General features: G+C 35.7%; 1 protein-coding gene across 2 annotated transcripts in view; it reads right to left on the bottom strand.

Moving 5' to 3' along the window:
• The window catches only part of LOC121422125 (allograft inflammatory factor 1-like), a 51,899-nt gene that overhangs the window by 8,405 nt on the left and 20,593 nt on the right, over positions 1-22,901 (bottom strand). For both annotated transcript variants that reach the window (XM_041616964.1, XM_041616965.1), the window contains exons 5-6: positions 16,236-16,277; positions 5,706-5,868 (exon numbers count right to left, since the gene is read on the bottom strand). In XM_041616964.1, the coding sequence (XP_041472898.1) occupies positions 5,706-5,868; positions 16,236-16,277 (205 nt within the window). The remainder of the gene's footprint in view (positions 1-5,705; positions 5,869-16,235; positions 16,278-22,901) is intronic.

The following is a 22,901-nucleotide window of genomic DNA, read 5'->3' as shown; positions in this document are numbered from 1 at the left end:
CCCAATAGGATAATCCATTGTTTTTAACCTTATTTCTCACTTTTCTTCGCCAATTATATTTTTAAGTTGTCTGAGGTGTACAAGAATGAATATTTGATGATGTTGTGATGTCAATATTTTTTTACTTTGCCATAAGGGGGCGGATTTGCGAAAAAATGCCCCAAAATTGTAAAATATTACCCCAAAAATATAATTTTCCCCCTTTTTGGCACTAGAATTGGGACAAAAGGATTACAAAATGAAGTGCATATGTCTTGTTGTACAGTCCAATAACAGAGGAATACATCACATGTAATTTATATGATTATTCTTGGTAAATTAATGTAAAAGTCACCCCCATTTCAGGATTTTATGCAGTGAAAACCTGAATACAACACTAGAGGGCGCCATAACTTATGATGATATTAGTGTGGTACGGTATATCATGACACAGCTCCTGCAGGATTTTTGTGCCGAAATTGTTTTTGTTTTTGTTTTTTATTCACTTGGGTCCAATCTATCAGGAAATGATAGGGTTCCAATTTTCCCGACCCTCACCCACTGCCTGAGGTGGGGGGGGGGGGTGGTCACCTATAACAAGACCCACTAAAATCAGGAGTATTAGTAATTTTGCGCCCGGTTAAAAATGAATTGTTTTATGGTATTTTATCATCCCTAGACAGCTAGAATGCCTATATCTGAAGGCTTCAAGTTAGACGAGCATCCTACCAACCATATCCCCTACTCCCCCCCCCCCCCCCAACTGACTGGCATACAACTTTCACCATTCGGCCACTCGTTCTAGAGTACAATTTACGATTAAAGGACTTCAATTCGAATTGTCAATTATATACTTCTCGGCGAATTTCCAATTACTGATAGACAGAAAGAAACACATAAAATATATTTTTTAGCCCCCCCCCCCCACATCATTATTATTATATATTGAAATAACATGTGATGTTTAGAGAACTTTCGAACTTACATTGTTTTTCAACAGTTTTTAGTACTAATTGACCTCAGGAATAATATACTAAAAATCTACCAAAATCTGCATCAGGGAAAGTGGTTATTTTCAAGATAGTATCCAAGATGGCCACCATTCACTTAAAATTCAAAAATGAATACGACTCACTCATTATCCACCCTACATGTAGAATCCTAATTAGTTTCATACTCCATGGTCTAGGAGTTAAAATAATTTGTTGACACAGGGTAGAGTGAATATAAGGACCCCAGGATACCTGGAAAATATAAGATGTCATCAAAAAAGGCCGCCGTGTGCTAAAAATCCGCAATTTGATTCAATGATTTTAAGGGTGAAGTAGTTAATTGGAAAAAGTTACAAGGACAGTGAGTTGTCTGGTGGGTCCAAAAATCCATGATGGCTTCAAAAAATTTATTCTGAAATAGCTGCTAAACTTAAAGCAGACATAGCTGATTTCATATCGTCCATGGAAATGTCATTTCGATGTTTAATTTCAAACCACTGGTTTGGGTCAAGTAATATATAAGGATAAGTTACAAGGACAGACAGTGGTCTGGTATGTACAAAAATCAAAGATGAATTCCAAAAAATTATCTTAAAATGGCTGCTGATAGTTAAAGCGGACATAGTTCATTTCATATCGGCCTGGGAGATATCAGGTGGGTGTTTCATAAAGCTGTTCGTAAGATAAGAACGACTTTAAGAACGACTGGTGATCCTTTCTTTTGGTAAATGGTATACACCATAGGCGATGGTTTACCGCATAAGAAAGGATCACCAGTCGTTCTTAAAGTCACTCTTAACTTACGAACAGCTTTATGAAACGGCCCCCAGTTTGGTGTTTAAACCAATGGTTTCAAGGGTCAAATAAGACATTTGGATAAGTAAATAAGGGCTGTCAGTGGTCTGGTATGTAAAAAAATGCGATATGGCCTCCAAAATGCAGGGTCTAAATTGACTGTGGTTCTTAAAAGTAGACCTATTTCATTAGAAATGCACATTGTGGATTTGATTTTGGTGTCTACACTAGAGTTTAAAGGATCAAGTATTGTTTCAAGTTGAAACAGTCGGATGTCTAGTTTATAAAAAATCCAAGATTACTTCGATGACTGCTATTACTTAAAAGTGGACGTAGAACATTAAACATACACCTGGGGATATTATTTTGGTGTCTACACTAGTATTTCAAGAGTTGAAATTAAAAATGCATATTAAGGACTGGCTACAATGACTATGCAGTTATCCATTTTGCCTTAAAATCCAAGTTGGCTTTTAAAAATGGGTTCCAAAATGACTATTGTTACTTAAAAGTGGAGACATTATTCAAACAATACCAACCTGTGAGAAATATTTTGGTGCCTACACTTAAATGTATGGGATAAGTTATCATTGATTCGTGAGTTTGTAATAGAACCCATTTGATGATTTTTTTTAATCTACCATGGATTTTAGACAAAATGGAAAACTAAATATCCTTGTTATTTGTTGAATGTATTATCTGACCCTTTATACCACCATGTAGACATCCAAATTATTCCTCACATATTAATATTGTATGAACTCTGACCATTATTAATGAGTTTTAGGAATCATTTTAGATGCCATTTTGAAAACTTTCTTGGATTTTTAGGCAAAATGGACAAGTGCATATCTTTGTAACTAGTCGAAAGTATCATTATAATCATGAAACCATTGAGTGGACACCAAAATTATATGTCCTTGGTGAATTTTAAATGAACTATGTCCATTTTAAAGTAACAGCATTCACTTTAGACTCAGATTTCTTCACGCCATCTTGGATTTTCCGACATAGACCAATGACTGTCCAATATGATAATATTAATAATATAGGTATATTTACATAGGGAAGCCACTTCAGTTCTAAAAAATGTTCTCCCAGCGGGCCTTGCCATTATTATTACCCCTGCCTTAGATGGGCTGCCTAGGCGCTCTAGCATTCAAGGAATTTCTTTGCGCATTCAGGGAATTTCTTCCTACCGGGTACCCATTTACCTCACCTGGGTTGAGTGCAGCACAATGTTGATAAATTTCTTGCAGAATGAAACTATGCCATGGCTGGGATTCGAACCCACGACCCTTTCAAAGTCAAAAGACCAATCCACTGGGCCACAACACTCGAACGGTTGTAACTAATTTTCTGACTTTAAAATCATGGTTTAGACATCAAACCATATTCTTGATGGATATTACATGTCCACTTGTAAATAACAGTGGCTATTTTATACTCTATTGTTTAACATACTCGACCAACGACTCTCCTTGTAACTTATTCTAATGTATTAATAGACTCACTTTTCCATGGTAGTCACATTCATATTCCCGGATATTGAACAAACTATATCGGTTTTTCAAGCAGCAACAGCAATTTCAAACTCCATTTTTGGAAGCCATCTTGGATTTTTTAACATACCGGACCATCGACTCTCCCGGTATGTTGAGTGCAAGATGGCCTCCAAAAGTTAAATAAATAATAAAAAAAGGAAACGGTATTCTTGTCCCAATTTTGATCGTTGAAACCATAGTCTAGACACCAATTTCATCTATCCCAGGTATATAAAATGTGCTATGTCAATTTAAAGTATCAACAGCCATTTTAAACTCCATTTTTGGAAGCCATCTTGGATTTCTGGGTCCTTGTAACTTTTCCCGATTTACTTCTTCACCCTTAAAAATCTTTGAATAGAAACAAAATTAAGGTCACGTAAGTAACAAAAATAAAGAATCCAGGATTTTTTTATTTTTAGCCTAAGGCAGCCATTTCCCCGGGGGGGGGGGGTAGAATCAAAATGAATTAGATGCCCATTCTATGAATCGACATTGGAAATAATTGCTCTTGAAATGTGTCAGCTTTCAAATTTATTGATAAAATTACAGTGCCTAGAATTTGTTTTTTTTAGGGAAGTGCTTATCATAAGTTATGGCGCCCTCTAGTGTTGTAGTAAGGTTTTCACTGCATAAAATCCTGAAATGGGGATGATTTTTACATCAATTGACCAAAAATAATGATAACCATTACATGTGATATATTCCTCTGTTGTTGGATTGTATAACAAGACATATTCATTTCATTTTGTAATCCTTTTGTCCTAATTTTAGTGCCAAAAAAGGGAAAAATAATATTTTGGGGGCAATATTTTACAATTTTGGGGCATTTTTCGTAAAGTCCGCCCCCATATGGTAAAAGTTAAAAAACATTGACATCACAACATCATCAAATATTCATTCTCATACACCTCAGACAACTTAAAAATATAATTGGCGAAGAAAAGTGAGAAATAAGGTTGAAAACAATGGATTATCCTATTGGGCTTTGTACAGGCCAATATGGCGCCAAAAAGGACCCCCCCCCCCACAAAGGGAAGGAGGGGTCTGAAAATTTGAACCCCATCGTTTTTGGTCTAAGGGGACCCTACTGAAGCCAAAACAACCAAAAAATCAATTTTGGCACGCTAGTCCTACGGGAGCTGTGTCAGTGACATACCGTACCACACTAAGAGACATCATCCGAAATCATGCAAACATAACATCATAACTGTCATAACTAAAAAAAAAAAATCAAAGAATAACAAAAAAAAAGAAAAAGATATGATCAAGGAAAAAAGAGGAAAAACAAATGTACATTCATGCATTTTTATTTTATGTTTAGGGTTACCTTGTGTTAAGTTGAGTTATATGTAAGTTATATAGAAAATAGGCCACCCATTTCTTTTAGGGTGGGGGAAGTATGGTGTTAGGGGGGTTGGATTGTTAGATGTATTTATATGTAGTAGTTAAGTGGACGCCGATTGGACATCATCAATGGCAGGCAGCAACACATGAACCATCGGCGGGAGTATGAACAATGCATGGGTTTATTTTCCGGGTTCGAGGGATTCAAAGTGAAACCCGACCCGTAAAGCTCCGAGCCGGTCAATGCCAACTCGGCAGGATTCAGCCCGGTAAACAATCCGAGCTACAGCACTAGTCATCATGGTCATAAGGAATTACTAGATCATCTTATGTTGATCGATATTCCATTGTTCAATGATACGATCACTAATGTTTTGCATGGATGTTGTAATAATGGAAATATTACGAAGAGAAGCTGTGTCTCAGTATTTGTGATTTGGGTAGCATTTCCAAAGAGTGATTCTTAAAGGTCGAGTCCACCCGAAAAAAAACATGTTGACTTCAATCAATAGGGCATGATAAAATAAACACAACGCTGCAAGTTCCATCTAAATCGGATCTCAAAATTTATGACATCATAGATTGTTGTTTATATTACAAAACTCGTTGATATATAAATGGGGTAGTTGATGATGTCCTTCATTCACTATTTTAAACGTTTGAATTATTCAATATTTCCATTTTTACAGATTGTCTTAACCACAGAATGTTAAAACAAATTTTCCATTTTTCAATGAGGGGACATTGGAATATATCTTTTTCCATAAATTATATCAAAATACACAATAAAAGGTGAGCGGGTGATGTTATTAGTTCCCTTATTTTACTTCCGACCAGTGTGCATATAATTGTTTTGTGAAATTCACAACTTAAAAATGTCATAGCTTTCTTATTTCAATGACTTGTCTCTGATTAAGACTTCTTTAAATTCCTTTTCACCTGCATGCTTTTTTGTTCGTTTTGTTTTTGGTCGTGGACCTTTTCCCCATGCCCCTCTCCCGATTAATAGTTAGACTAAAAGGGGAGTGCCAAGTTGATAGATACTTACAGTTTCAGTATGCTTGATTTTTTCCCCAACCTCATGATCAAGAATTCTTCGAAGTTTATAGTTCCGCTATTGTCAAGGTCACACTCGGCGATCATCTTCTTCAATTCTAGATGAGTTTTCGCTTGCCCCAACTTTTCCATCATTCTCTTTAATTCCATAATATCTGCAAAAATGCAACCGAGGGTGAGTCTCAAATCGTGTTCTCAGTATTCCTACTTTTTATTATATAATAATTGCGCCCCAAAGCCGAACAAACACGCACAAAAATATCTGGAATCTTGCAACTTCCGTCAGTGAAAATCACGGACATATATCATTCAATAAGCCAGTTAATTCGAAGTTCCACTCTGCGCATGGTCAGAAGATTCTGCGCATGATCAGAGGAAGGTCATTGGTACTCAAGCGACACGGTGGTTTGAAATCAAATAAGACTAATTAGCACCAAATTTGATGTCTTGATTATCCATATATTCTTTTCAATTGTGTTTTTCAGTACATCCACAAAACAACAATGAGTCGAATAGGTCTACATTGTACAACATACTTACACGCATTCAATTCCTTCCTCCTGCTAGTATGTAATAAATGCTTCCGAAATATTTTGCTTTTAAATCTTTTTATCCCAATGATAGAAATGAAAGGTAATTTGACTAAATTTGCCCATGAATTAACTTCGAACTGGCCTATTCAGAAACATGAGTAACGATAAAAATCGGAGGGGAGGGAAGGGGAGGTATTTCAAGACGAGATCAGCTCTTGATTTTCACTGACCACTGACTAAGTCAATCAGATGCAAGGATTTTCAGTAGCTTGTGATATCCGCTTCCTGCTTGTAAAATCGCTGACAAAGTGTCCGAAAAGCTACAGGTCTAATTAAAAAATTATTTGTAAGTGATGAAAGATTTGCATGTACGACTCTTACTAAATTTTGAATCGCATCAACTTCTTGTGTAGATTCACATCATAAGCTTCCCTTTGGGTACGGCATTGATTAGGATTGTGGGTGCTGCAATAACGCGAAATGTGACATCAGGGCTGTGTAACACAAAGATTAGCGATCAATCGCTAAATGGACTGGCCAATAAAGATCAATGTTACACGCGCATTTGGTTTAAGATACTGACCAGGAACCAATCAGTGAGGTTCTTTCATATTTGCAATTCATCGCAAACCTTTGTGTTATGGAACCCAGATATGGTTTTGAATTCTGCGAGGATTTTTTTTATTTCTTGCGGGTATAAAAAACTGATAAATAACATGCAAGATCAAAATATGGCCCGAATTCACAAAGGTGGTTTTGAAAACCCACGGTTGAATCCATAGTTTATGCAGATTTCCTGTACACAGTAAAAACGCTGTTTAAAATTTTTATACAACGCTGTTTACTATATGAACCTTACAGTAATTGTTTAAACAGTTTAAACTAGTGTTTAAATCTTAAACAAAGTTTAATTTTCAATATCTAATCTCTTCAATAAATCAAACATGATTGTTTAAACTGTTAAACAACTACTGTAAGGTTCATATAGTAAACAGCGTTGTATAAAATTTTGAACAGCGTTTTAACTGTGTATAGATTACGCTTATTTAGCGCGTATGCAGAATGACTGCCTTAATCATTTTCTCGAGCATTCGAGGAATTCCTAACTGGTATCAATTTACTTCAACTGGACACGTGTACGCCTTGTAAACGAACGAGAGTGGTACGGTGGGTATGAATCCCTCTATAGAGGTTCGAAGTCCGGAGACATAACCACTGTGCCACAACACATGTAGAATTACAATAATAATGGTAACTCTTTTGCATCCACCGATGAAACCCTTGGCCCGAATTCACAAAGGGGTTTTTAAAAACCTACGGCTGAGTCCATGGTTTATGCAGATATCCTGTATAAATTACGCTTAATTTAGCGCGTATCTGGCGCGTGTATAAAAAAATGTCCAAAAGTAATGCACGCTTTAACTATGGTTAGATACGCTATTTTATTCATGAGTTCACTGCTTGAAGAGTGAACTCATGAATAAAAAACAGGGACTCATGAATAAAATAGCGTATCTAACCATGGTAACCGGGAACAAGTGTCAATTCGGCGTACTGTGACAAAAGCGCGCATCAGAATTTGACATTATACGCGCCAGATCCGCGCTAGATTAAGCGTAATTTATAAAGGAAATCAGGGGTGGTATTCTGAAAACGTTCTTATCTTTGTTCTTATCTTTTATCTTATCTCACTGAGATAAGAAGACGCTAAAATCATTGCAAATCGGTATTCTGAAAATCTTCTTAACGCGTTCTTATCTCTATAAGGACTGCCCCCTTCTTATCTCCAACACGCCCATTTTTTAAGATTTTACCAATCAAAATGCGCGTTATATTGGCAGTTTAACCAATAGAAGCGTACCTTATGTGAAGAGAATATCATGGGCGCTGCGCGTACACTGTTTCTGGCGCATTGCGCGAAATAGGCATTTTATACGCAATGACTGATTTTATTATTTCGAGACGTCCACGTGCACAAAATAAAGAAAGAAAAAAGTAAATAAAGCAGGTACGAATAAAGAATAAAATATGAAGAAAGAAAGTAAGTAGGTATTAAAGTAAGAAGACAGAAAAGGGTCAGAATGAAGCAGAAAAAAAGATGAAAGGAACAAAACAGAAAATAATGAAAAATAAAGAGTAAACGAAAGAAAGCAAGCAAAAAGGACTTAAAAATAAAAAAGAAAGAAAAATAGAATAAATAAAAGAAGGAAAAGGATGAAAGAAATAAAACAATTATCAATGATAAAGTGAAGGAACAAAAAGAAAAAGAAAAGAAAGAAACTAAAAGGAACACACACAAAAAAAAGAAAAAGGTCGAACTGAAAAGATTTAAAAAAGTAACATGGAACCGAAAAAGAAAATAGTCTAAAAGCGAATAAAAGAAAGTTAGAAAGAAAAAAAAGAAGGATAAAAAGGGAATAAAATGTAAAAAGTGAAGGAAGAGAAAAAAAGGGAAATGAAACAAAGAAATAAAATTGAGAGAGAAAAAATGAAAGGAAAATTAACGCAAACATGAAGACTACAAAAAGATAAAGGAAAGAAAGGTAAATTCAAAGAAAGAAAGAAAGAAAGAAAGAGAAAAAAACGAAAAGGGAAAATAAAGAGTTAAGAGAAGAAAGACAGAGAGAAGAAACAAAGTAAAGAAAAAGGGTAAATAAAGAATGAACGAAAAAAGAATGAGCGACGAAATAAAGAAAAAAAAAGAAAGTAAAAAAGACACAAAAAATTCAGAAAGCAGAAATAAAATAAATTTAGAAAGAAAAATTAAGAATTATTAAAGGGAAGGAAGCAAAAGGGGGAAAAACAAAATGAATGATTAAAAAAAGGAAAAGCATATATAAAAACGAAAGAATTGAAGAAAAAATAAGGAAGAAAAATAAAAAGATTACAAAAAAGTTTTGGAAGAAAGAAACAAAAAGGAAAAGCATATATAAAAACGAAAGAATGGACAAAAAAATAAGGAAGAAAAATAGAAAGATGACAAAAAAGTGAAGGAAGAAAGAAAGAAAAGGAAGAGAAAAGGGGAAAATAAGAAATAAAGACTCAGTAGCTATAAAGAAATAAGAAAGGGATAAAACGAAAAGGGAAAATAAAAATGGAAGAAAGATGAAGTATAAATGAAACAAAGCAAAAGAAAAAAAATTAAAAGATTTAAACAGAACAAAAGGAAAGATATAAATGAAGAATTAAATAAAAGAAGAAAGACATGCAGATAGAAAGGAAGAAAGACAGACAAATAGAAAGGAAGAAAAAAAGAAAAAGGGATAGAAAAAATAGACGGGCAAAATAAAGGGTGAATGAAAGAAATGGTGGGAGTAATACTTGTGGGTACTTATTACTACTAGTGGCCGTCGATTTTGAGCAAGAAAAAACGCAGACATCGTGAGATGTGATAACCCTCTAGCTATCTTAAATATTATCTTAAATACCGTGAAAGATAAGAAAGAAAAAAGATAAGAACGTTTTCAGAATACCACTTATCTTGATTTTGTTCTTATCTTTTTAGCGCACTTTTGTATTATATGCGCGAGTGGTAAATTTACGCGCTCAGCATTGGGGGTGGAGAGCAAGATAAGAACAAAGATAAGAACAAAAGATAAGAAAAAGATAAGAACGTTTTCAGAATACCAATTTAAGAAAGTGACGTAGATAAGAACAAAATTAAGATAAGAACGTTTTCAGAATACCGCCCCTGGATTGCAAACGATAGACCAACGAACGTAGAGGGCAGCAACACACAAGCGTGTTGCTCTAAGGAAGGTCAACTCCGCTCGAATTTTGTGACCACACTAAAAAATAAGGGGGACTTTTCGGAAATTTGTCGAGTTGATTTTTTTCATTTGTTAATTTCAAATATTTTTTAATGAACAATTATTAGATCGGTTATTCTGGGTAGAAATATTAAAAATGTTAATTTTAATTTTAAAGAAATTATTTAGCTTAAATAATCATGATTTTGACATTTTTTCTCATTTTGGAATATTAAGTCTATGACGAGGATCCCTCTTATCTCTTATTTTCCTCTGCTGAATTTCGCTGCACCACTAATAAATGCATAGACAACCACCGTAATAATCGAGGTCATTTTTCTGGCCTGGGTGCGCCGAGTCTGGGCCGGTCGCGTAGCGAACTAGTGACGTTGATGATGCGCTGGGGCTTCAGTCGACTCGTCATAGATCTTCTAGCAACATAGACAATGACATCTAATTTGCCTGGTCTGATTTGAAGTGCAATTGCTTCAGGGCTGATGTTTATCAACGATGATTGTTCAAGGTCAGATTTCAAATTTTAAATTGCATTTGACTTTTAAGTCTATAAATCTTAATAGAAGAAGCTGCATCCCCGAAATCCGGGTCTAATTTCAACTTCGAGTCCGAGACTATGGACGGCGAAAAAAAAAACCCATGCATCGGATGCATTGCATTGGCTGCGCGCTGCGCTGCAGCTGAGCTGCACAGCCATGCAGGCGCTGCGTCGCGTCGAAGGTCGATAATCATTGAGCACCTTCCAAAGCCAAATTAAAGCTTGAATAAACGGCCACCTATTCACATTTTCCCTGGTTTTCTTCAATAATTTCTAAGAAAATCAGCCAATTGAGGGAAATTGATTGCAATGTTACATCGTTTGCAGAGTGCCATCATCGACATTCGTTTTGCGTTAGAAACCTTAGTTATAGATCTAGGCCTAGACTAGAAATGGGGGCTAGATAGATTAGACCATCTTAATTTCTGATTTTGGGTAGAAAGTAGACTTGATAGACAGCATCCATATCTTAATTTGACCATTGATTCTGTGCAATCAATGTTTAAAGACTTTTACATAATTTGTTTGCCATATTGCAATTGGTAAATTTTCCTGGGCCTGCATGGCCTGGGCTTGGCTGGCAGAACGCGGTTTTTTTTGAGAAATTTCGAAAGTGAAAGAGCAAAGTGACTGAGCTCGTCGTGATTTTATTTTTATGCATTTTCTGACTGAATTTTTAAAGATTTCATGCCTAACGCTAAGGCCTAACGGTAACTTGTCCGCATACATTCGTAATTCCGAAGCTTCGTAATTCCGAAGGTTCGGTTATTCCGAAGGTTCGTATTTCCGAAGGTTCGTATTTCCGAAGGTTCGTAATTCCGAAGGTTCGTCAATCCGAAAACGAAATAAGGTTCGTAATTCCGAAGGTTCGTTAATCCGAAAACGAAATAAGGTTCGTAATTCCGAAGGTTCGTTAATCCGAAAACAAAATAAGGTTCGTAATTCCGAAGGTTCGTTAATCCGAAAACGAAATAAGGTTCGTAATTCCGAAGGTTCGTTAATCCGAAAACGAAATAAGGTTCGTTAATCCGAAAACGAAATAAGGTTCGTTAATCCGAAAACGAAATAAGGTTCGTTAATCCGAAAATGAAATAAGGTTCGTTAATCCGAAAATTAAATAAGGTTCGTATTTCCGAAAATGAAAATAATTTATTTTGGTAACAAAAACGATGTTGTCATTACAAGATTACACGATATTATGCAATGATAGTAATAACGATCGATGATGTGTGTTGGGGCCAAAGCATGTATTTCATTAAGAATGGCGCCCTGATCAAGCATAGGCTAATTTCGATTTTATCTGAGCAATTGCTGCCTATAAGCAAATGGTTTAATTAAAGATGCAGGGGATCAAGTATGTTGGAAGCGTGCGAGCAACCTCTAGATAATAGGATTTGTATTGGAGGGGATGTCATTTTTAATAACAGCTTCTGCTGGTAATAAAAATAAAAATAATACTAATAATGATCCTTGTGAGATGTTGAAAGCGCGAATCGCAAGCTGAAACTAGTAGACATTTCATGTAACAAGACGTGAAGTGAGCATTCGGAGCATTTTTTGTAATCGTGAGAAAGATGTGTATCTTTCTAAAGAATTAATGCGAGGGCGAGTTGTAATTTGTTTATATACTGACCTGGGGCCCGTTGCATGAAACTTTTTACCTGAGAAAACTCAGGTTGTTTTTACAGGAGTTTTTGCCCTGTGCTAAAGTAATTGGCGGAAATCAGACTAACCTTAGTTTTCAGTTTTTACCGGAGTTTTCTCAGGTAAAAAGTTTTATGCAACAGGCTTCAGAAAGTAATATTTTAAGGACTGCATTTAGTGACTCATGAACTGAATAATGAGAGCGCGAACCGCAAGCTTAAAATTTGTGATATTCCAACCTGAAAACTGGACATTTCATACTTCTTTTTTGTAACCAGGAATAGAATGAGTTCCTCAATAAACAATACTTGATGCGAGCGAGAAACGTGAGCCAAATTTTTCCGATTTTCCAACCTGAAAACTGGACATTCTATAGCATTCTTGTAAAAAAAATAATAATAGCTGGGAGAATAGTTTTCAGAACTGAAGTGGCTTCCCTGGGTAAATGATATCTTTATCAATATCATCATTCTAGGCCCACATGAAATTTCCAAAAGATTGAGCACGTGATCCGCTCGCAACATCTCACAAGGATGCCCTTTTCACAGTATTGACCAAAAAGGTGAATTTTACATCTTCAGATTTGACTTTTTCCCCCAAACCGCTTGCTCTCTACGCTCGCAGAAATGAAACGTAAATATATAACTTTAGCAGGTTTAGTGATCACTTAAAAAATTGTGCTCAATTTAGTTACTACAAAAACACACAACCTCTTTACACAGATGATAATCTAATGGTGAAAATATCCGTTTGCACCAAATTGCCCCTATTGGCCCCCTTTTTTTTTTTACTTTGCCCCCCCCCCAAAAAAAAAAAAAGAAAAAACGTTCCGCCGCCATTGGCTAAAACACGATCGTCTTCATGGCTAACTGCAAAAAGTTCTTAAAATGTCCCCTTTAGATCAGATCAGAGCTTATATATTTAAAAATTCTGTTCGCGCTTCTTGCTAGCAGTTATTATCTAAATTTAGTTACATAGGCATCTCGCTTTGAAGAGCACAAACATATTGCCCATCATATTAACAAAAATATAGCTCGCGCTCGCATTATTTAAAAAGGGTTTATCATGTTATTACATATTTACTTTATTTTATAAGGATAAAGCTAATTATTGACTGTTAGGACTACCCTTTCAAAGAAACAAACAAAAATCAACTTTAAACTGCCGATCAAGGAAAATATGGCTAAAAAAAAATCCCCCCCCCCTCTATTTGACGAAAGTTGGATCCGCCGGGAGGGAGGCAGGGGGCATCAAAAATGGAATAAAAAAACAGGGGAATTAATATTTTCCAAAATGGGAAAGTTCCTTTTTCAAAAACAAATATGCCGTTTTTCATGTTTTTTCGAAATAAAATACTCTTTTTAAAGTATACAAGTTAAGTTTTCAGGCTGGAATATTGAAAAATTTCAGCTTGCGCTTCGCACTCTCATTCGATTGGTGAAATATGCATCCTAAAGAGGTCACTAAATGCTTTCTTTAACAGGTTCCTTTTCTGGTCAGTATGTTTAAGCTCGCGTTTTGCGCTCGTGTTAATTCTTTAGTTAGATGCACATCTTTTTAATGACAGCAGAAATCTGCTCGGATTTTTAAAAACTAATTTTCATTTTTTATTGAAATAACCTAAAGTTTAGCTTGTGATTCACGCTCGCAACACCTCGCAATAATGCCATTTTAAGAATAACTGACCACAAAAAACGTTACACAACTTCACCTTTGAATTTGTTTTACCAAGCCGCTCGCTCATTATACTCTCCCGAAAAATAAAGCCTAAATATACATTTTGCCATAATAAGAAGTCACTTAAAAAAAGTTACTCTCTACTTAATCACTATCAAACAGACAATGACTTCAAGCAGATGATAATCTTAAGGTGAAAATATCACCACAGTCCCAATTTTGACGTATGAGTTTCATTTTTTGGCTTTACCCCCAACGAAAATTCGTTCGGCCGCCCTTGCCTTCCCATCCTCATATGATAATTGAACGGCAACAGTGTCCCCCGCCCCCTCCCCTTGCCTCTGCTTTCCCGGTTTTCATTTTTCGGATTAACGAACCTTATTTTGTTTTCGGATTAACGAACCTTATTTTGTTTTCGGATTAACGAACCTTATTTCGTTTTCGGATTAACGAACCTTCGGAAAAACGAACCTTATTTTGTTTTCGGATTAACGAACCTTATTTTGTTTTCGGATTAACGAACCTTCGGAAAAACGAACCTTATTTCGTTTTCGGATCAACGAACCTTCGGAATAACGAACCTTTTTTCGTTTTCGGATTAACGAACCTTCGGAACAACGAACCTTATTTCGTTTTCGGATTAACGAACCTTCGGAACAACGAACCTTATTTCGTTTTCGGATTAACGAACCTTCGGAACAACGAACCTTATTTCGTTTTCGGATTATCGAACCTTCGGAATAACGAATCGTCGGAATTACGCCACAAATGTTCGGATTAACGAACCCTTTTTCGTTTTCGGATTAACGAACATCGAGGTATAGGCAATTTATGTGTTTCGGAATTACGAACCTTCGGAATAAAGAACCTTCGGAATTACGAAGCTTCGGAAATACGAAGTGTAACCAACTTGTCAACCATATAATCTTCTAGTTCTAGATCTAGACTTTACCCTGTATGTAGGCATAAATAACGGACTAAAAAATCATAACCTCCTAGCGGCTAGCCCATGCAGGCTGGCCTTAATTGAACCAAACTTAGCTTGCATGGACCAACCCTCAAATGGTCTAGATTTAGGCGTCCTATACTATAAAGACAATGTGGAATTCGTCTGTTTTGAGTTGATTATTATTTTAGTATTTTTTTATTGTTGCATAGACTCATACCAACTCATACCAACAAGACGTGCTAGATCTATATATATTCTAGATCTACTTAGATATCCAGTGTGGAACAACATCTTCAGCAAACAGATCGAGACTGGTCAAAGCATTTGTCTACAGTCTAGTTAGACAAATAAAGTTTTCTAGATCTTTAGACTTGGGTCTATCGATCAACTAGACAGGAATAACCGTCGTTTCTGGGGATTTATTCAACAATTTCTGACATTTTACTATAATCTCCATCGGTGAGTGAGCCAGCGCAGTTCAGCAGAGCAACCAAAATACAGAGACTGAAGCTTTTGGTCTATCGATCAACATGATCAAGATCTAGGTTATCAGTGTAGACTTCACTTATTACTGATTGGAATGTATTTCTAAATTTATAAGTTTTGGGGAAAATGGTGAAAAGAAATGATAACATACTACTGATAGATACGTGAATTATTTTTTTTAATACCCATTGGCATTGCTGCCTGCTCTAATAAATAAATAAATGAGTCACGGCCTATATGGACTGCAGATAAATGCTGATCGACGCCTAGCAGAACAAGTACGTACCAGTGCTAGACTAGGGGTTGAAATCTAAGCAGACGACGGAGCATAATGTAGCTTAAGCATAGAATGATGATGGGTTCAGCGAAGAGCCCAGAGAAAATAAGGGGGACATATTCAATCCCGAAATGCTTTGCGAGTGGTCACAAAATCGTCTCGGCGCAAATCACCTAATTCAGCCGTCTGGTGAAATCGCTGATAACAACAATCACCGATTTGGTAATTATTTTAGTTTCCTGAAACTTGCATTTGTAAAGTTTTAAATATCAAAGTATGTTTTCATATTTATGTATATCCCTCAACATATTTTTTAATGTTATTTTTGATATCGTTGTAGTCATATTCTTTCATATTCGTTTCTTGATCACTACTAATTTGTTGTTGTATTGGATCGGCATTTGATTTCGTTGTCATGAACAATAAAATATGCGCGCAGCTCAGTTGCATGCGCGTATCGAGTTGACCTTCCTTAGAGCAACACGCTTGTGTGTTGCTGCCCTCTACGTTCGTTGCCATAGACTCAACCGTGGGTTTTCAAAACCTCCTTTGTGAATTCTTCTGGGCAACGTTACTGTGTTAGTTACCATAAATATAGAGTTACCATAGTTGTAATTCTTCAAGAAACAGGCCGTATATAGACAATAAACTCACCGATGTCTCCGCTTCTATCCTCATCGAATTCCATGAACTGTTCTAATGGGCGAAATAATGGGAAAAAAGAGAAATCCCAATCAGTGGACCAAACACTGTTTTTTTTCTTGGAGGCCAAGCATATAAGAATCAAATACATGCATATTATAAGTACAAACAATGAAAAACTAAGACAAGGACGAATAAGAAAATATGTTCAAAGAGACAAGCAACCTGCAGGACACACACACAGACATACTGAAATACATGTGTGTATGTAGAGTAAAAGTCAGTATAAATAACTTATTGGTTGGATGCTTGACTAAGCTGGTCGTACAGAGTCTGTACGACCAGCTTAGTAAAACATCCAACCAATAAATTATTTATACTCAGCTCCTACACAGTCGAGCACTATTAGATATTGCAGTATATCACTACTTACTCGCTTATAAGTATATACATGCATATTGTGCATATACAAATTCATATAAGTATATACTTCCTCTGATCATTATGTTTATTTATTTATTTTGCGTTTTCTTGATTGCTCGTCCCTGGAATCAGTCAGATACGGGTATTTATTTTTAATTAAGTAGTTTCTCGCTAGGGTATGTTAAAATATAATCTTGTTTCACAAATTAGGAGGACTGTTGTTTGCTTCAGATGTTTGCGTATTATTTGACTGATGGATATGTATGTATTTTATTTTTTTACCATATTTCAGTTTTGTTACAATATGTTAATGTTTTATACTAACTATAGGACCGCATCGGAAATAAGCCTTTCGGCTTTCATGGGCTATCCTGTCAAGGTATTCTTCAATTTCATTGTAATCTCTTGTGATATTCTTGACGAATAAAATCAATCAATCGCTCTCCAATAAGATGTAGCGAAGGATTGCCTCGAAACCGCACTACGGGTACCACTATCCAGCTGATTTCAAAGAATGGCAGCACTATGAGAAAAAGCTTTTTTTCCAGCCTGCGTGCGTACAAGCAGTACCAGTACGCCTTTCTGCGCCGAGTTTCTAGATCTTACTACGAGTTCAGATAAATGTATACGGGCAATTCCATGGAAAATGTTCACTTTAGAGAAAAAATAAAGTTTCGGATTTCACTTAAGCAGTCAAATTTTCTTGAAAAGTAATCTATAAAGTCTCAATTTCCAATAGAAAAATCGCAATATTGATAAAATTTTGTAGTTTTTTCCATCATCAAAAAAATAGAATAGTAAATTGCAAAACGTAAAAAATTTGGCTACTTTTAAACAATTCATCTTTCCTGTCTCTACTAAAAGCAAACAAGGTCCCAGAGGTCTCTTTTAACTATTGAATAGTTGATTAATGTTTAAATCAACAGAAAATAATCGTTCAATTTTATGCCATTCATCAATTTTAGAGAAATCTGTCTTCAGATTTGTGTGATTTCTTTACCATTATCAGTGTCATGTCCGTTACGTTTTTCACTGAAAGTTTTCGCAAATTACAGGAAATTTGTCTAAAGGTACTGCAGATTCAGATTCTATGTTAGAATTAAACCCCCTACCAAGCGTAGCAATCATTTTCCCTTACCACTTCTCATTTTCATAAAAATGGCGTAACGGACATGACAATTCGCGTAACGGACATGACGCCTTATATATGACAAATGGCAGCATTCACAAAAACAAAATATTAGGCTCAGTGTCACAGACTGTGGTCAGTCTCAATTGTTTGAGGATAGCTGAATGTAATATTTCCTAGAATCTGCATGTCATTCAAGCTATTTCTAGAAGTTGGTGAATGATGAAAGTTCAGCTCTTGTTCTGGTAGATTTTTCTGAGAATTAACGGTACGCCACATTATTAGGATAAGATGCAGCTAGATACTCAGATCACAATCTGCATCATTTGTGTTTGAAAAAACATTTGATTATCTTAGGTTTTTGCACTGACAGTTTGGAGCATGATAAAACTCCAACTTGTGAATTCATGATCATTGATGCTATATACTTCAAAGTATCCGACTTTCACCAACCTCTACATGTACATGTACTTCTTCAGCGATGGCATGGGCTCACATTTAAAAGCAAGTTTGTATTCGGATATCTGTGTTACATGATGTAGCTCTATGAATCCATGAATCTACAGTGGCATTTCTTTGCAGTATCACAAAGCAAAGGGGCCGTGGAAAGAATGTGGCGCGATCAATAAATTATGTCATCATAGTATTTTGGTCAGCCATAATCACGATTTGAGTGATGTATCTTTAATTGTACACAAGCAGCAAGGACAATACAGCGAAATTAGATACAGCCACATTTGTCAGCAATCAAGATCGTAAGATTCAGAACATCCAAGATGAAAGGATGATTATACTCAGGATGATAGTTATTTTGAATGAAAAAAAATCTCAGAAGCTATTTACAAATATTCTGATTACCTTTAGACTCATACATAATCGATAATGAAAGACCCGTTTCTAGGTACTGCTATTAAATTTTTATTAAAATTCTTTTTAATACCATTTTTTGTAATCTTAAAACTGACATTAATACTAGTACATGTTCTTTATCATACAATACATTCCATAATATGTTCTTGGATTTATACAGGTCTGGTACATTTTGTTTTCTTCTCACAAAAAATGAGATTTGGTCTTCTCAGTGTGCCGTAGTGGTATGATAAACATTGTATTCAATATAAAATTATCACTAAGGCTATAGCTATTAAATTAATGATACCTGCTAATAATATCTACATATTTTTCTTTAGAGTGTTAGTAAAGGTACTTTGCTGTTACATAATTACATTCATTATTCATATTTCTTTCATTTTCAAACTAAGAAATGCTGATGAAGTTCACTTCGTAAGGATGTCATGTCCGTTACGCTAGTATATTATCAACTATTAGGGCATGAATAAAAAATAATCTTTTCTATCAAATTTTTCTCCTTTAATTAGGTGTGGTGGATGGTAGTAACTGGAAAATACTCATTAACTGTTGTTAACCGGTGTAAAATAAAATTTTCTAAATATTTTTTTTGTTTTATAAATATTGTACAAAAAGACCCCCTCTCAACTCTCAAAATAATAGGAGATATTACAGATTACCAGTTATGATATGTGTCTTTAACCTCTAGCCTTAACATGTAAACAATTAGACTTGTACCATATCTTGTAATAAAATAATTATATTCGCTTACAAAAAGTGGACAAAACTGTCATGTCCGTTACGCTTCGTGTGTCATGTCCGTTACGCTACATTTTGAGCTAGGAATACAGAATGCACTGCAAAACTGTTGTTAAATACCATTTTATGGATAGAGCATGATCTTACGGTTAAATTAACACCAACGTCAGGCGCATGCAATCTATGAATTCACAGGAATATTGATAAGCAATAGGAGGTAAAAATGCTTCGTCCATTTCGTGTCATGTCCGTTACGCTCACAAAGAGTGCAATTTCTCCGCAACTGTTCAACGAAACAATTTGAAATTTTATGTGTATGTAAGTGATACTTAAATGTGTCTGATAAGCTTAGTAACAATTATCAAAAGACTGCTAATTCTACTGTATAAACCTTTGAATTACAAAAATTTGTCTGAATGTCATGTCCGTTACGCTGGAATTGACCATACATGTTAGTCCGGCAGCCCAGGAGGTTTATTCAACCGAAAGCCGGACAAGCAAATGACCCCATAGCTGGATGGCATGGACCTTGAAGTTTACAAAAATGCATTGCTGCCGGGTTCTATGCGTGGTCTTCCCTCCGAAATGACGTAATATATGACGTCACTACAAAATGGCCCTATTTTACCATTTTTCAGACATTGTACACATAGCATGAAGTCAAGGGAGAATATCTCAGCCAAATCATGCATGTTTTGTATGAAACTTTCACAATATATTGTTCAAGTAGTGCACAAGAGATATGCAAAATTTCACGAACAGAAATTATTGTTTACATATGCAAATTACGTAATGAAGTTTGCATATCATTAGTTTTGGAGATTTCTTGCATTAAAAATTGTCGAAAATCGATTCAGAAATTTATTTTCTTTTTTAGTGTACTTTATTTGATATTTTTCCTCTCAAGCATAATATCATTGTCTTTTTCTATATCTCTACTTTAAGAAAATATATAACAGTAATTGAAAAAGACATTATAGACTGTGATTTCAGCCCCTTTTTCAATATGGTGCGCACGTAGAAATCGTGCGTTTTTGGCATATTTTCACCATATGGCTGAGGTGTGCGAACGATATGCCTACTTTATTGATGTCTCCTGCATTTTGCATGATATTAAATCTTCCAAACAACATATTTTCCTCTTCATTATGTCTCTGGTGATCAATCAATGATTTCAGCAAAAATTGATTGCCCACTGGGCAGTCTATAGGCTACGTTTTCAGCCTAGTTTTCAACAACGAACCTATACCATGCATGACTGCATCGTTGTAGTCGAGTCGGATAAGGGAGTTTCTATGTACCATCAAAATATTTTTCACTCAATGTTTTGGTATTTGCCTAAAGTGTCTAGTTAATGAATCTTGATGTTCCCTTCCCAAAATCGTGTCCAACGGAGTTCAAAATTGATATCTTTGGCGGCCTTCTTGGACTTTTTTTAATGAAAATAAATTATTTTCATATTTTATTGCACAAAGTCTGACAATGGGAAATTTTAAATCAATACGCATTTCTCTAGGATTTGGATAGTAGAAATCGGTTGAAATTGTTTTCTGAATAGTCCGGTTAATATATTAAAAAAAAGAATTCATCAAAAATTTTGAACCAAAATGTTCATGTGCATTGACATCTATCTGTTTCGTCTTGCATCCGATCGCCTTTGTTGATGTGCCTAACATGCAGAAAATAACGTCCTTAGCGATCGATAGAAAGGTATGTATTACTTGCTTGTATCATGTGTATGAGGGTAAAAGGCATTTTCTACACAAAGCAATTTTTATGATAATTAAATCTCTTGAAAAAGATAGAAGTTCGAGGCATTGCTCTGCATTTTCATTTTGCATGCAATTACTCTCGGGCACCTTAAAGCATAGTCCCACAAGAACCAGTAAAATGTTACATACAGTATACCTTACCATTATCCATAGCTTGACTATTATGATATCGTGCTTTTCGGAGCCCCCAATGTGGTAAAATTTTGTTTTGAGTATGTAATTTTTTCCTTTAAATCACTTTTCTCTATCAGCTACATATAAAGAAATTGGGGCATAGCACAAAGCCTACCCCTCAGGGGGCTGCCAAAGTCACCCAATCTTTTTTCGTATCTTGCCAGTTTCTCGGAAAATTAGTCATTTTGAGGCAAACAGTGTTTCTGCCTTGCGGTAAAGCCCTTGTTTTTGTTTTGTAACCACATAAAGATGACAAAGTAGGATCTTCTTTATCAGTTACATATGTCTATTTTCATTCTTTATTGTAAAAATATGCAATGTTTGAGCCCCCATTCAGACAAAAGGGCATTTCTGCTATATAGTAAAGCTAGCTTTGATTTTGGAAACCACTTGGAAATAAAAGAGGCATTTTTTTCTATCAGCTACATGTAAAAAAAAGTGCTGGCACATCGACTGCTACCTTCTTCAGAGGCTCCAACATTGGCAGATTTTCCCCATATTGGAAAAAATATGGAAAAGGGGTGGGTGACTTTCGGAACCCCCGGAGGGGATAGACTTTGCTGTGCAACCACTTATTAGCAGCAGATTGAAGAAAGTCTACTCCTTTAATTCAATGTAGTTTCAAAAGAATGAAACTGGCTTCACCATATAGCAGAAACGCTTTTTGCCTGAATGGGGGCTCGAAAATAGCACATTTTCCCATAAACAGGTAAAGTATGGAAAAAGGGTAGGTGATTTCGGCGACCCCATAAGGGGGGTATGTTCCAATATGCCAACACCTCTTTATATGTAGCAGATAGAGGAAACTCTACTCTTTCGTCTCCATATAGTTTAAAAGCAATAAGAGTAGTTTTACTACATAGCAGAAACACCTTTTGCCTCAATGGGGGCTCGAAAATAGCACATTTTCCCATGAATTTGCAAATTACGTAAAAGGGGCGGGTAACTTTGGCAGTTCCCAAAGGTGGTAGGCTTTACTGTACCAGCACTTCTTTATATGTAGCAGATAGAGGAAAGTCTACTCTTTCGTCTCCATATAGTTTAAAAGCAGTAAGAGTAGTTTTATTACATAGCAGAAACACCTTTTGCCTCAATGGGGGCTCGAAAATAGCATATTTTCCCATAAATAGGTAAATATGGAAAAAGGTTAGGTGAATTTGGCGACCCCCAAGGGGGTATGTTCCAATATACCAACACATCTTTATATGTAGCAGATAGAGGAAACTCTACTCTTTCGTCTCCATATAGCTTAAAAGCAATAAGAGTAGTTTTACCACATAGCAGAAACACCTTTTGCCTCAATGGGGGCTCGAAAATAGCATATTTTCCCATAAATAATTAAAATATGAAATAGGGTAGGTGATTTTGGCGACCCCCTAAGGGGGGTATGTTCCAATATGCCAACACCTCTTTATATGTAGCAGATAGAGGAAACTCTACTCTTTTGTCTCCATATAGTTTAAAAGCAATAAGAGTAGTTTTACTACATAGCAGAAAAACCTTTTGCCTCAATGGGGGCTCGAAAATAGCACATTTTCCCATGAATTTGCAAATTACGTAAAAGGGGCGGGT

Source organism: Lytechinus variegatus, chromosome 9 (genome assembly GCF_018143015.1).
Source record: "Lytechinus variegatus isolate NC3 chromosome 9, Lvar_3.0, whole genome shotgun sequence".
NCBI classification, from domain to species: Eukaryota; Metazoa; Echinodermata; class Echinoidea; order Temnopleuroida; family Toxopneustidae; genus Lytechinus; species Lytechinus variegatus.
This window is presented reverse-complemented; position numbering and strand designations above follow the sequence as displayed.